Source organism: Procambarus clarkii, chromosome 23 (genome assembly GCF_040958095.1).
Source record: "Procambarus clarkii isolate CNS0578487 chromosome 23, FALCON_Pclarkii_2.0, whole genome shotgun sequence".
Lineage (NCBI taxonomy): Eukaryota > Metazoa > Arthropoda > Malacostraca > Decapoda > Cambaridae > Procambarus > Procambarus clarkii.
Genome location: NC_091172.1, coordinates 19,107,410 through 19,123,384, shown reverse-complemented (window position 1 = coordinate 19,123,384; position 15,975 = coordinate 19,107,410). Strand labels below are relative to the sequence as shown.

The following is a 15,975-nucleotide window of genomic DNA, read 5'->3' as shown; positions in this document are numbered from 1 at the left end:
AAAGTTATGGAAATGTGACTAGGTGATAGGAGACCAAAGGGACAGTACATAATGAAGGGAACAGCCTACCTGTGACGACGCGAGAAAGAGACCTGCGCGTGGACGTATCACTTAATTTATCTCCTGAGGCACATAAATAGGATAACTACATTACCGTACTCTACACTGGCAAAAGTTAGAACATCATTCAGAAACCTAAGTAAGGAGGCATTTAAGGCGCTTTACACTGAATACGTGAGGCCAGTCTTAGAGTATGCCGCCTCATCATGGAGTCCCCATCTGAAGAAACACATAAGGAAACTGGAAAAGGTTTAGAAGTTTGCAACGAGACTCGTCCCAGCGTTAAGAGGGATGGGATATGAAGAGCGTCTGAAGGAACTGAGCCTTACGACACTAGAAAAAAGAAGGGAGAGGGGGGACATGATAGGAAAGTATAAAATACTCAGGGGGATTGACAGAGTGGACATAGACGAAATGTTCACACGGAATAGTAACAGAACGAGGGGACATGGGTGGAAGTTGGAAACTCAGATGAGTCACTGAGATGTTAAGAGGTTTTCTTTTAGCGTGAGAGTAGTGGAAAATGGAAGGCACTTAAGGAGCAGGTTGTGGAAGCAAATTCTGTTCCTAATATTAAAACTAGATATTATAGGGAAATAGGACTGGAGACATTGCTATAAACAACCGATGGCTCGAAAGGCGGGATCCAAGAGTCAGTGCTCGATCCTGCAGACACAAATAGTTGAGTACAAATAGGTGAATACACACACACACACACACACACACACACACACACACACACACACACACACACGCACGCACACACACACACACACACACACACACACACACACACACACACGCACGCACACACACACACACACACACACACACACACACACGCACGCACACACACACACACACACACACACACACACACACACACACACACGCACGCACGCACAAGCCAGACTCACAGAGCGACTAGATGGAGGTGTAGCAAGACTCTCCCCGAGCACAAGTAGCCAGAAGCGACCTGGACTCATATGCTGGTAGATCTTGAAGAGCCATGTCTTGTTGTCCCTGAACCCCGGTGCCTCCGCCGCCCCGCGCCCCTGTGTGGTGCGCGGCCTGGGGGCCAGCTGGGGAAGGCAGGGGTTGTAGGATGGCGAACGGATTGGAACCTCCTGAGGTGTTTACACTAGGAGGAGGGATGCCCGCTGCTGAGGTTAAATCCCGCGTGAGCGAGGTTGACGCTCTCGTCAGCTGGGTGCTGCCACTACTACAGCTATCCTGAAGGAGAAGCAGATATCATCAGCAGGGCTATAGCTATGGTGAGGCATAAGCTGATGATATCAACGTTGGGAGTACCTTGGTGTTGCTACCTAATGACCAGTTTCCACGTGCATGTGAAGGTTTACGGCAATTAAACACGTGTGGCTACAGTTATTTGACCTTCCCATTATTCATAAACATCGTCTTTAAAATGCTTTCCATTATTACTTTGGAAAAATAATGTTTAAAATCCTTCTTAATGCAGCTTTCAGACGAAAATGACTGCCATGGATCATTTGAATTTCAGTTCTGGCCCCTTATAAATCAACTAAGCTTTTTTGGGATATGTGTTAAAATGATCTTTACAAATTAATTTAGAAACAGGTAACAAGAGAAAAATAATTAGTTATTGTTTAGAAAATGTGAAGAGCCACAGTGAAATGATTAGAGAATTCAAATAGATGAAACTGAATAACAATGAGGATATTAATAATAATAATAATAATAATAATAATAATCATGTTTTGAATATATTAACAAAAATCGAACACAAAACAATGGATATATACAAGAGCCGGGTATTTAAGGGAAGTGTAGATATATACAAGAGCCGGGTATTTAAGGGAAGTGTAGATATATACAAGAGCTGGGTAAATATGGGTTTGGAAATGGGATTGCAAATTTATGTATTCGATTGTCGGGAACATAATAGACGTAGATTGCTTAAAACGTATGTCAGAAATATTTATGAGTTTTATTGGGTGTAAATAGCAGCCGCTTCGCATGGGCCACTAAACCTAATTAACTTTAATTTATTATTTGTTATTTACCGTTGATGTGAATGCTTGCATAAGGTGTGTGTGTGTGTGTCTTAAATGAGTGTATTTGTGCTCTTACAAATCACTGTGAACTGCATAAGGGAGTAAGAACTGTGAGGTAAACACCTCCTCCTCCTTCTCAGTTCTTGCCAACCAACCATCGCAATATACACACACGAAACTAACAACGTTCTCACAATGCTGTCAGTAAACAATATGAGCGCTTTTACCGTAGCACAGAGTAGGAACCTCCCCCAACCCCCCCTTACCAAATTATCCCAATTATCATTAGTACACAGAAGCTTATATTTCCGTTACATAATATTTCACAACAGCATTTTTTGCAAACATAATTATCTCTATTGTGCGGGTTGTTATAGGCACAAAGATACACACGATCTTACAGTATGACCAGAGCTGGAGGAGTGATGAGGTGGGACGTGGCCAGCCTCTCCGTGTTGTGGATCACCAGTTAGTAGGCCTCGGTCAACCCCTGCGCTCTCTGAGGATACAACAACAACATTATGGTTAGGCACAGATGTATAGGCCACTTGGTTATATTTCTCTCATTGTGAAGCTTAAAAATAACGCAGACGAGGAGTCACAATAACGTGGCTGAAATATGTTGACCAAACCACACACTAGAAAGTGAAGGGACGACGACGTTTCTGTCCGTCCCGGACCATTCTGAAGTCGATTGTGAGACAATCGACTTGAGAATGGTCCTGGACAGACCGAAACGTCGTCGTCCCTTCACTTTCTAGTGTGTGGTTTGGTCAACTTCAAAATAATATAAAAAAACAATTGACTAAATAAGTAATACATAAAGATTCACTTCCATGACAAAACAAACACACACGCACAATTAGGTGAGAACACTCACACACGCGCGAAGGAGTTTGGATAAGCAGGTTGAACCCTAATTGAGAGAAGACATAGCAGGGTTCCCGAGTGATATGGTGGGTGATTACGTACAAGGAATAATTCATTAAAATGCACTTCACAGAATCCTGAAGGAAATATGAGAGTTGGTTAAGAGTGAAATGGTGGAGGATCTTGGGGCAATTTGAGAAATAATGTCTAACTTGAAAGTGTGCTGTTGCTAGTCAAGGAGTAAACAAGCTCATTACCTAAAAAATACCCCATCTAGCATTTAGTATGTGACAACCAAGCTCTAAATACTTGCAACGAAATACTGAAGAGACTATCTCGTGGCAAACATCAGTTGTGAATATGAAAAAATAGAGAGCATTGCAGGATGTGGCAATGTAGGCAGCAACTTCGCAGAAAGCAGCAAGGCTCATCAGTCAGCTACTATAGAAGAAATAAACAATAGAGTGTTAAGACTCGAAGCCAAACGAGAAGAGTAAAACATAAAGTAGCAATGGCAGGGATTTTTCTGGAAAGCAGATACAGATTTCAGGCTTGGTCAGAACAGCAAGGGGAAAATTCAGCCGCTGAAAACAGTGTTCACAAACAATATTATAAAAGAGATATTCTTATAAATGAACAAACTTGAACATGTACCAAGTTACAGAAGAATATTTCTTCATGGGGGATATGCCATGCGAAGAGAGCAGCATCAGCAGAGGGAACAAGAAGTGCAGGGAGGAGGAGAGGAGGAGATAATCAATGACTTTCAGCTTGACACACTCAGGGATAACCATAACAGTAACTTGTATCATTTAACGCCCCACTCTTGCAATACACTTCCCTTCCGTGACATAATCCCATATTAACACCCCTTTTCTCTGCCTGTCTTATGCTTCCATTCAACACCAACACCTTCTTTCCTTCTCCACTCTGCTTCTTCTCCCCAAAGACAACCCACCCACCCCTTTCCCCTTCCCCTCTCTGCCCCTTTCTACACCAATCCTGCTCTTCTGTGCCCCTGTCTTCCCTATCCCACATCGACGAAATCTTTCCTGCCCCCGCCCCCCCCCCCACCACCTCCTCAATCAGCCTCTGCCACCTATCATCGCCTCCACAGTGTTCATCACAACAATAACCCGACACCCAACCCCCACTATTCCTCACCCCCCTCCCCCATAACCTCCCCATCCAACGATGGCTCTCAGCCGTTTCCCTACCACGTTAAACACAAAGCAACGTTATGGAGAGCCCACAGGGTAGCCATCATACTACCAGCAGAACTAAAATGTATAAGTTACTTGAATCGACTAATGTAATTTAACCATAGCTCACTGAAAAAAACAAGGGATATATGATCACCACATATAAAATTCTCAGGGAAATAGACAAGGCAAATTAGTATATAGAGACAATACAGAGAATTATTTTTTTTTGTATTGAACAAGTGGAATGCACTGAGAAGGGAAGTGGTGGATACAGCCTCCATATACAGCCTCCAAAGTAATTACACTTGGCTCGGTAGGCGCTTGAACACCGTATATCTGTCTTTTACCCGTACACTGCTGCCTCTTGCTCTTCTTCTTCCTCCCCGTGCTCCTCTTTTTCCTGCTCTCCACACGGATTACTCCCCCCCCCCCACACCGTCCTCCTCCTTCCTAATCTCCTAATAATCAGCACTGTTATTCCTCATCTCTTCCTTGCCCCCTCCTCCCCCCCTCCCCCTCCTACTGCAGTAAAGACGCTCCGTAATATACATTCATTCCTTCTTACTCCTTCACTTATCATTCCTCCTTACCGATTTCCCAAGCAAATGTAAGGTAATGAAACTAGGCGGAGGAAACATGAGGCCAGACACAGGATACCGAATGGGAGATGAAGTCCTTCACGAAACGGACAGAGAGAAAGATCTAGGAGTTGATATCACACCAAACCTCTCTCCTGAAACCCACATCAAAAGAATAACATCAGCGGCGTATGCAATGCTGGTGCACAGGAACCTGTGTAAGGAATCATTCAGAACCTTGTACACCGCATATGTAAGACCAATCCTGAAGTAAGCGGCCTGGTCGACGATCGGGCCGCTGGGACGCTAAGCCCCGGAAGCACCTCAAGGTAGCCCCAGCATGGAGCCTGTACCTTGTCAAGCACAAGACGAAGCTGGAAAACGTTCAGAGGTATGCCACTAGACTAGTCCCAGAACTAAGAGGCATGAATTACGAGGAACGACTGCGTGTAATGTACCTCACGTCGTTGGCAGACATGAAAACTCGGGGAGACAAATGATCACTACCTACAAAATTCTCTGAGGAATTGACAGGTAGATAAAGATAAACTATTCAACACTGGTGGTACGCGAACAAGGAGACACAGGTGGAAACAGAGTTCCCAAATGAGCCACAGGGACGATAGAAAGGACTTTTTCAGTGTTAGTTAACAGGTGGAGTGCATTGGGCAGTGATGTGGTGGAGGCTGACTCCATACACAGTTTCAAATGTAGATATGACAGCCCAGTTGGCTCAGGAATCTGTACACCTGTTGATTGACAGTTGAGAGGCGGGACCAAAGAGCCAGAGCTCAACCCCTGCAAGCACAAATAGGTGAGTACGCACACACACGGAACGGACCACACTCGCTGGTCGTAGGCCTAAAGGTCGGGTTTGTTTCCTGGTCGAGGCAGAAACAAATGGGCAGTATTTTTATCACCTGATGCGCCTGTTCACCTAGCAGTAAATAGGTACCTGGGAGTTAGCTGCTAAGGGCTGCATCCAATGAATATATCTGTTAGAGAAATATTAGTTGATATGATAGGAGGAATATAGGTAAAGAGTGAGTACATTAGGCAACCGTCCGTTATAAAGGCGAGGCCCAAGAGCTAGCACCTCCATCCTGCAGACACAGATAGTGAATACAAATGATACAGATACACGCACACACACACACACATACACACACACACACACACACACACACACACACACACACACACACACACACACACACACACACACACACACACACACACACACACACACACAGATATTAGAAAGAACTTTTTTAGTGTCAGAGTGGTTGACAAATGGAATGCATTAGGGGGTGATGTGGTGGAGGCTGACTCCATACACAGTTTCAAGTGTAGATATGACAGAGCCCGATAGGCTCAGGAATCTGTACACCTGTTGATTGACGGTTGAGAGGCGGGACCAAAGAGCCAGAGCTCAACCCCCGCAAACACAACTAGGTGAGTACAACTAGGTGAGTACACACACACACATTTATTCTATTCTATTTAACACAAGGGGAACACGCACAAGGGGACACAGGTGGAAACTGAGTGCCCAAATGAGCCACAGAGATATTAGAAAGAACTTTTTTAGTGTCAGAGTGGTTAACAAATGGAATGCATTAGGGGGTGATGTGGTGGAGGCTCACTCCATACACAGTTTCAAGTGTAGATATGACAGAGCCCGATAGGCTCAGGAATCTGTACACCTGTTGATTGACGGTTGAGAGGCGGGACCAAAGAGCCAGAGCTCAACCCCCGCAAACACAACTAGGTGAGTACAACTAGGTGAGTACACACACACACACACACACACACACACACACACACACACAGACACACACACACGCACACACACACGTTCAATCCCAAATCCAGAATCATCTCTCATATCGAGAAACAAATCTGTTCTCCAACTGACTAAATATAAAAACTCTGACAGATATTTTTTTTTAAATTTCACACATATTTCCCAGACAAAAGCGAAAATTAAAAAAAAAACGAAAAATAAAAATTTCCAAATGATTTAAAAAAAAATCTGAAAAAATATGCCTTTTCTGCTTCGAATAGTTCATTGAATCCCCGGGTTTTCCCTCTCTGGGAGTGCATGACCTAGTACTCTCTGGGAGTGCATGACCTAGTACTCTCTGGGAGTGCATGACCTAGTAGAGCTATTCTGGTACTCTCTCGCTTACTCGACGGGTTCCAGAGCCACTGAGCGCGTCCGTTCAGTGTTTTCCTCTTGTGCCATGAATACTCACCTAGTTGTGCTTGCGGGGATTGAGCTCTAGCTCTTTGGTCCCGCCTAAATGGAGTAGAGTTTGTGTCTGGTGGCGAGGTTCAGCAGGAGGATATGTCTAGAGTGGAACACAAACTATTTTATTCATATTCCTTTTTTTTTGTCCTCTTATTTTAATTTTTGTTAATCACTGTTAAATGCTCTTGTGGTTTCGGCTTTGGAGAGGAGAAAGAGAGGTACTGTGAGGCCGAGGGACGATGAGACAGTCAGAGTGACAAGCTAAGAGACAGAGAGAACAGAATTTCACAAATGAGACATAAATGTAAATACAAGAGAAAGCTCTTCAGTTTAAAGATTATGGTCACATGTTTACCTTTTGTTCCACGGATAGGTAGGTGACTTTCTGTTCTAGTGATGAGTACGTGACTGTTCCACGGATGAGTACGAGACTATTTCTTCCAAGGAATAATTGGCAAGTCTCTTCCATCCTGAGTCGTCAAGCATTTATCGACAATTATCATTCATGTTCAATGTAAAGTAATTATCTAGAGGAAGCACAAAGCCAGTACGGTCATGTAGCACTTGGAAGGGACATGAGGACGAGAATCTGGGGATATGACTGAGGGAAGGAACAGTTCCCAAGCACATGGACCATTGGATGTCGAACGCCGACCCGCAAAAAGCGAGACCCTCTCTGTATTGAATAGTCCAAGTGGTTGGTTATTCAAAACAATTTAAAGGCTGTTTTTTTTTATCTGAGAACTATATATATATATTACCTTTCCTAAGGTAATGTATTCGTAAGTCGACAGATGTTTTTCTTCATATTAACCACTTTATGTAAAATTATTTTTATTCGGCACAAAAGAGCCAAGCGTGTTGGTGTTTTTTGCCGCTTAAATATTTTGTCAGACGAGGTGATGCAGGTCTGGTGTTGGTGTTGTCCCGGACAGACATTATGGACGCCGCAATACCTCACTGGCTTACAGTCAATCAATCAATCAATCAACCAATCAATCCTTACTGGTTTACACACCAGTAAGGTGTATAAAGTAAATTGTTTCACTTGTCCTACATAGAGATATAGATCGATATATATAGAGGTATAGACTCATGCCCGTGCCACCTCTTGGGTGGCTTAATCTTCATCAATCAATCATACTGGCAGAGCTACCAAGTATATTTTAGCCGTGAAGATAATAACTAAAATTAAATCAAATTTTGTATATACTCAACGAGACTCGAAATATACCTCCATGGTGTATGTCTCTCCTCCCAGCCCCCCCCCCCCCCCCCCTGTCGAGCAGGTTGCAAATCTATTATTTTGTGTACGACATAGACCGTGCCACGTGCATGGGGGCCAGACGAAAACATAAATGAGAAAACCCTGCCAGTTACTGAGTGGGTGTAGATGGAGGCCCAAACAGCCAGTAAACCAGTAAACCAGCGCTCTGTTCTCTTAAAAATAACGTAGCTTTTAGCCGTTTTCCCGTATGGCCGAAAGTGGACGTAATTTGAAAATGAAAATAAATTTGGGATTTTTTTTTCAACAGCAGTAAGTTAAGGGTCCTCAGGTAGGTTAGGTGGGCAGGAAATTCTCATAAAGTTTCAAAACTTTATAAAAAATGTTGATTGAAAGTTTCCTCTCCTAACCTTTCTGAGTAGGCCGGACGACTCAAACAGAAAACGGGACAGTACGTCACTTTTGTGAGTCGATTTCATTTCAAATTACGTCCACTTTTAGCCATAGCGCGCATACCAGCGAAAAGCGACGTTATTTTTAAGAGGATGGGTTGCGGAGTTGTGCTTTGCGTCCGTGTCCGCTGGATCATAATAGCATTCTCTACTCTGATTAAGAGGAGAAACGGCGACAAAAATGTAAGAGACGGGAAGGTGGAGGTGGAGAGTGCAACGGCGACCTCGCTTCTTCTAGGGTTGGCGTTCGATTGTTAAGTCAATTAGATTCTAAAGGGTATAACCAACCGTTCAACCAATTGGGCTGGACGGTAGAGCGACGGTCTCGCTTCATGCAGGTCGGCGTTCAATCCCCGACCGTCCGAATGGTTGGGCACCATTCCTCCCCCTCTCCCATCCCAAACCTTATCCTGGCCCCTTCCCAATGCTTTATAGTCGTGATGGCTTGGTGCTTTCCCCTGATAGTTCCGTCCCTCCCTCCTTCGCACAGTCCTAGCTCCTATCCCCTTTCTAATTATTGTATAGACATTTTATCCTGATAATTACCTTTTCACTTCTGCCTCTGATTTCCTATAATGAGACGCGCGTACTCACCTAGCTGTGCTTGCGGGGGGTTGAGCTTCGGCTCTTTGGTCCTGCAAAGATACGATCTTTCCCCCACCCAGGAGCTGCACTGTCCCTATAGACATGTATTGATATTATAGTCACCACCGTTACAATACATCTTTTATCTGGAATCAAACTTTTGTTTCACTAAGCCAAGGATTTAAACCGTTGCAATGGTGCAACTTATCTCCTGCAACAGCAGTCCTTCCGAGGTTAATATTAAATTCCCTCAAGCTAGTTTAATATAAATGACTTCACTCCGCCTCTCTCCACACGAGCGGTGCACGTGTTGACTCCTCTAAGCCTTATGGTCTTAATGTTAATTCCTGGAAAGACTACAAATTTGTCTCTTTGTGTTTGGAAATAAAAATCATAATTTGCGCGCTTCTATAGAACGGTAAAATTCAGTGCCTTCTCTAAGCCTCTGAGAACAGTCACTATGTTGTCTGTATTATTTTCGAACTTGCTGAAGTAATGTCTTTGGTTTAATGTGTGTGTGTGTGTGTGTGTGTGTGTGTGTGTGTGTGTGTGTGTGTGTGTGTGTACTCACCTATTTGTGTTTGCGGGGGTTGAGCTTTGACTCTTTGGTCCCGCCTCTCAACTGTCAATCAACTGGTGTACAGGTTCCTGAGCCTACTGGGCTCTATCATATCTACATTTGAAACTGTGTATGGAGTCAGCCTCCACCACATCACTGCCTCATGTATTTCACCTGTTAACTACTCTGACACTGAAAAAGTTCCTTCTAATGTCCCTGTGGCTCATGTGGGTACTCAGTTTCCACCTGTGTCCCCTTGTCCACGTACCACCAGTGTTGAATAGTTTATCCTTGTCTACCCGATCGATTCCCCTAAGGATTTTGTAGGTAGTGATCATGTCTCCCCTTACTCTTCTGTCTTCCAGTGCCGTAAGGTCCATTTCCCGCAGCCTTTCCTCGTAACTCATGCCTCTTAGTTCTGGGACTAGTCTAGTGGCTTATCTTAGAACTTTTTCCAGCTTCGTCTTGTGCTTGACAAGGTACGGGCTCTATGCTGGGGCCGCATACTCCAGGATTGGTCTTACATATGTGGTATACAAGATTCTGAATGATTCCTTACACAGGTTCCTGAAGGCTGTTCTGATGTTAGCCAGCCTCGTATATGCCTCAGACTTAATTCTTTTTATGTGGGCTTCAGGAGACAGGTTTGGTGTGATATCAACTCCTAGATCTTTCTCTCTGTCCGTTTCATTAATTACTTCATCTCCTATTCTGCATCCTGTGTCTGGCCTCCTGTTTCCACCGCCTAGTTTCATTACTTTGCATTTGCTCGGGTTGAACTTTAGCAGCCATTTATTGAACCATTCATGCAGTCTGTCTAGGTCATCTTGTAGCCTCCTACTATCATCCTCTGTTTCAATCCTCCTCATAATTTTTGTATCATCAGTAAACATTGAGAGAAACGAGTTTATACCTTCTGGGAGATCATTTACATATACCAGAAACAGTATAGGTCCAAGGACTGACCCCTGCGGGACTCCACTCGAAACGTCTCGTCAATCTGAGACCTCGCCCCTCACATTTACTCGTTGTCTCCTGTTGCTTAGGTACTCCTTGTGTGCGTGTGTGTGTGTGTGTGTTTATAAAACATTATACAAAACCTTCGTTATCTTTCCTTCTGACACGATAACACGTGAAAAATTAATGTAACATTTAATGTAATGTAATAAAAATGTAACACACACACACACGCACACACACGCACACACACACACACACACACACACACACACACACACACACACACACACACACACACACACACACACACACACACACACACATATATATATATATATATATATATATATATATATATATATATATATATATATATACACATCCTTGTCAGGCCTTGTATACATATGCCACATATGTCACATATGTCAGACCAATCCTGGAGTATGCGGCTCCAGCAAGGAGTCCATATCTAGTCAAGCATAAGACTAAACTGGTAAAGGTTCAAAAGTTTGCCACTAGACTAGTTCCCGAACTGAGGGGTATGAGCTACGAGGAGAGACTACGGGAATAAAACCTCACGTTACTGGGAGACAGAAGAGTTAGAGGGGACATGATCACCACATACAAGATTCTTAGAAGAATTTATAGGGTAGATAAAGACAGACTATTTAGCACGAGGGGCACACGCACTAGAGGGATACAGGTGGAAATTGAGTGCCCAAATGAGCCATAGAGATATTAGAAATAATTTTTTCAGTGTCAGAGTAGTGGACAAATAGAATGCATTAGGAAGTGATGTGGTGGAGGCTGACTCCATACACAGCTTTAAGTGTAGATATGATAGAGCCCAGTAGGCTCAGGAACCTGTACATTAGTTTATTGAACGATGAGAGGCGGGACCAAAGAGCCAGAGTTCAACCCCCGCAAGCACAACTATGTAAGTACAACTGGGTAAGTACACATATACACACACACACACACACACACATACATACATACATGCATAATGAAACACAAACAAGCAAATCCGAACGCATAAACAAGAAAAGTCACGTACCTGAACGTGAACAAAGACATTCACCATTCCATTTTATTATTCATATATTCTATTAAATAAACTCCAGTGATATATATTCCATTAAACATACTCTAATAAAAGCAGCTATATCAATTAATTGAAAATCATCTGAAAACTCGTCATCTGGTCCTTGTCCCTTCCGCCGCTCTACACCAGCTCTGGGGAGTGGTATAGACAGGTCCTACACCAGCTCTGGGGAGTGGTATAGACAGGTCCTACACCAGCTCTGGGGAGTGGTATAGACAGGTCCTACACCAGCTCTGGGGAGTGGTATAGACAGGTCCTACACCAACTCTGGGGAGTGGTATAGACAGGTCCTACACCAACTCTGGGGAGTGGTATAGACAGGTCCTACACCAACTCTGGGGAGTGGTATAGACAGGTCCTACACCAGCTCTGGGGAGTGGTATAGACAGGTCCTACACCAGCTCTGGGGAGTGGTATAGACAGGTCCTACACCAGCTCTGGGGAGTGGTATAGACAGGTCCTACACCAGCTCTGGGGAGTGGTATAGACAGGTCCTACACCAGCTCTGGGAAGTGGTATAAGTAGTAGGGTGTACGACTCACAGGGGATTTTTTTTTTCAGGCCAGAGATCCCATGTGAGTCGTACGACTCGCAGGGGATTTTTTGTTTGAGGTCCAATATCCCCTGTGAGTCGTGGGGGTTTTCAGGCAAATTTGGGGAGTCACAGATTTGGGACTAAGGAATTCTTATGAGGAAAATAATTTCTGAGATTTTAGAAGTTTGTTAAGGTTTCTTATGATGAAAATAAGTAGGAAAATCTTAAAGAAAAAACTTTAGAAAATATCGTGTTTGTGTCACAGCATTTCCAGGTAAACTCTATGGACAACCTTTGCCCGTTTTCAATCACACATTTTCCAAGAGCATTTTCAAAGAATATTGTCTTAGACGTTTTGTTAAGGAAAACAGACAACTTAGCCATAACATTTAGTTTTATATCCATTTACGGCTATTTCACCTGTAAAGACCAAAATTGAACAGAGCCCAGTTTTAAGCTCATATTTCATCAGAGTCCAATTATCAACAGAAATTCGCCAGAGTCTACTTTGAGAGCAAAATTAGACAGAGACAGTTTTAAGCTCATATTTCATCAGAGTCCAATTATCAACAGAAATTCGTCAGAGTCTACTTTGAGAGCAAAATTAGTCAGAGACAGTTTTAAGCTCATATTTCATCAGAGTCCAATTATCAACAGAAATTCGCCAGAGTCTACTTTGAGAGCAAAATTAGTCAGTGTCCTATAATCTGTGAAAATTCATCAGAGTCCAGTTCTTGATCGAAATTCATCAGAGTCCAGTTTTCTAGCAAAATTCGTCAGAGTCTACTTTGAGAGCAAAATTAGTCAGAGACAGTTTTAAGCTCAAATTTCATCAGAGTCCAGTTCATGATCGAAATTAATCAGAGTCCAATTAAAGACTCAAATTTGACAGAGACCACATTTTCGCTACTAGCAGTCCAATCCCCCTGAAATTTTAAACAGTCATACTTCAAACACAGTAAATAAGATCAAAACAGTTATCGAGCTCCAGCTCTCGTCCTCCGCCTTAGTTCATTTATACAAGATCGTTAGTAACAGACCAATTTTCCCGAAATTTAAAGCAGACATACTTCAAAGTTAGTAAATAAAATCAAGTAAGTTATCGAGCTCCAGCTCTCATCCCCCGCCTTAGTTCTCTCTCGTATCTTTGTAAATAACCCATCAATTTCCCGAAATTTAAAAGCAGACATACTTCAAAGTTAGTAAATAAGATCAAGTCAGTTACTGAGCTCCAGCTCTCGTCCCCACCTTAGTTCTCTTTCGTATCTTTGTAAATAACCCATCAATTTCCCTGAAATTTTTACCCTCTGTATTTCAGACATAGTAAATATGAAGTAAACAATTATAAAACTCTAGCTCTTGTCCTCTGTCCAAGCTCACTTTTGTAAATTCATTACTCTCAGTCCAAATCCCCCTGAGATTTAAACACCCAACTACATTTTCAGACATAGTAAATAAAAACCAGTTCAGTTATCAAGTTTCAACTCTTGTCCCCCCCAGCTTAGTTCATTTTGTACAAGTTCTTTATTTTCCAACTAAATCATCCTGAGATTTAAGATCACCTTATTTCTAACGTAGTAAAATTAATCTGGACATTAGCCAAGCTCCATTTTCCTCCATTGTGGGTTTGGGTAAAATATACAAAAACAAGAAACAAAACTACATCTGAAAGGTTAGGAAAAGGATAATATATTCAACAAATACGTCAAAAACACAATAAACTACATCTGAAAGGTTAGGTTAAAGGGTTGGGGAATAAGAACATATGATAGAACCTACTAAATACACTACGATTACAAGAGGTTAGGTTAAGGGGTTGGGGAATAAGAACATATGATAACAAACATAATAAATACAACTTATGAGCAACTTGATGAGCTTTAACAAATAACCCTTGATCTGCAAAAATGACCATTTGAGAAATTAGCCCTTGAAACGAGTAAGTTCCCATATATAACAAAAATCCTTTGAAATGGTTAAACACCCAATCTTAAACAAATAACACTTGAAATGCAAAACGTCCATTTGAGAAATTATCCCTTGAAATGAGTAAATGCCCATATATAACAAAAATTCTTTGAAATGCTTAAATATCCAATCTCTAACAAATAGCACTTGAAATGCATAAGTGACCATTTGAGAAATTAACTAATGAAATGAGTAAATGAATATGAGACAATGATTGACGAAACATAAAAGACAAGAAGGAATAATTATGTAAGTTAGATCATGTCTGGTTTGACTAGATAAGTTAGGATACATCAGTTTGGGAATGTAAGATTAAGTTAGGTAAAGCAAGTTAGGTTACGTTAGGATAGGTAAGATAAGTTAAATAAGTTAGGTTAGGTAAGGTAAGGTAAGTTAGGTTAAATTATGTAAGTTAGGTAAGATAGGTAAGGTAAGTTAGGATATGTAAAGTTAGGTTATGCAGGTTAAGTTAGGTAATGTAGGTAAGTTAGGTTAAGCAGGATAAGTTAGGTAATGTAGGTAAGTTAGGTATGATAGGTAAGGTAAGGTAAGTTAAGTTAGGTAAGTAACATTGGGTGGAGAGGATAGGTTACGTAGGTTTGAACAGTGTAGTTCAGAGAACAGTTTTAAGGTAAAGCGACTAAGGAAATATATTTTAACAAGTGCAGGTTTGGTATGAAAAGCTGAACTAGTTACATTTTGGAGAAAATTTTATGACTGAAGATGTCTTAAAGAATAACATGATGGAAGAAGGAGAGTTTCTTTGATGAATGAAGGTGTCTTAGAGAACAACTTTTGGAGAACGAAGGTGAATTAGAGATCGCTTTGATGACTCTGAGAATAACTTTGGTCAACGATTATGGATTGGAAAGTTTCTCTAATGAACGAAGGTGACTTAAAGATTAACTTTTATGATTTAGAGAACATCTTTGATGTCTTAGAGAACAACATTGATGTCTTAGAGAACAACTTTTGATGACTCTGAGAATAACTTTGATGAGTTTGAGAATGACTTCTGAGAACATGAGTAGTATTTTGTTAGCTCAGAGAATAACTTTTTGATGACTCTGAGAATAACTTTGCTGTCTTAGAGAATAACTTTCAGGACTTAGAGAATGTCTTTGATGAATGGAAGGTTACTTAGAGAATAACATACCATGACTGAGAATAACTTTTGATAGCTCTTAGAATAACTTTGATGTCTTAGAGAATAACTTTAGATGTCTCTGAGAATAACTTTTATGAACGAAGATGTCTGAGATTAACTTTGACGTCTCTTGGAATAACTTTTGTGGACATGAGAATATCTTTGGATAACTCTGAGATTAACTTTGATGTCTTTGAAACAACTTTGATGAACGAGAGTGAGTTAGAGATTACCTTTGTTAACTCCGAGATCAACTTTGATGAACAAAAGTGAGTTAGAGATTACCTTTGTTAACTCCGAGATCAACTTTGATGAACAAAAGTGAGTTAGAGATTACATTTGAGAACTCTAAGATTAACTTTAGATGTCTCTGAGACAAACTTTTATAACATAGAAATTAACTTTAATGACCAAAAGTGAGTTAGAGAATACCTTT

General features: G+C 41.7%; 1 protein-coding gene across 1 annotated transcript in view; it reads right to left on the bottom strand.

The window, feature by feature from the left end:
• LOC123753257 (neural cell adhesion molecule 1-A) overlaps positions 1–15,975 on the bottom strand; it is a 32,709-nt gene that overhangs the window by 4,179 nt on the left and 12,555 nt on the right. The window contains exons 4-5 of the mRNA XM_069329699.1: positions 2,498–2,595; positions 978–1,293 (exon numbers count right to left, since the gene is read on the bottom strand). Of these exons, the coding sequence (XP_069185800.1) occupies positions 985–1,293; positions 2,498–2,595 (407 nt within the window). The 3' untranslated portion in view covers positions 978–984. The remainder of the gene's footprint in view (positions 1–977; positions 1,294–2,497; positions 2,596–15,975) is intronic.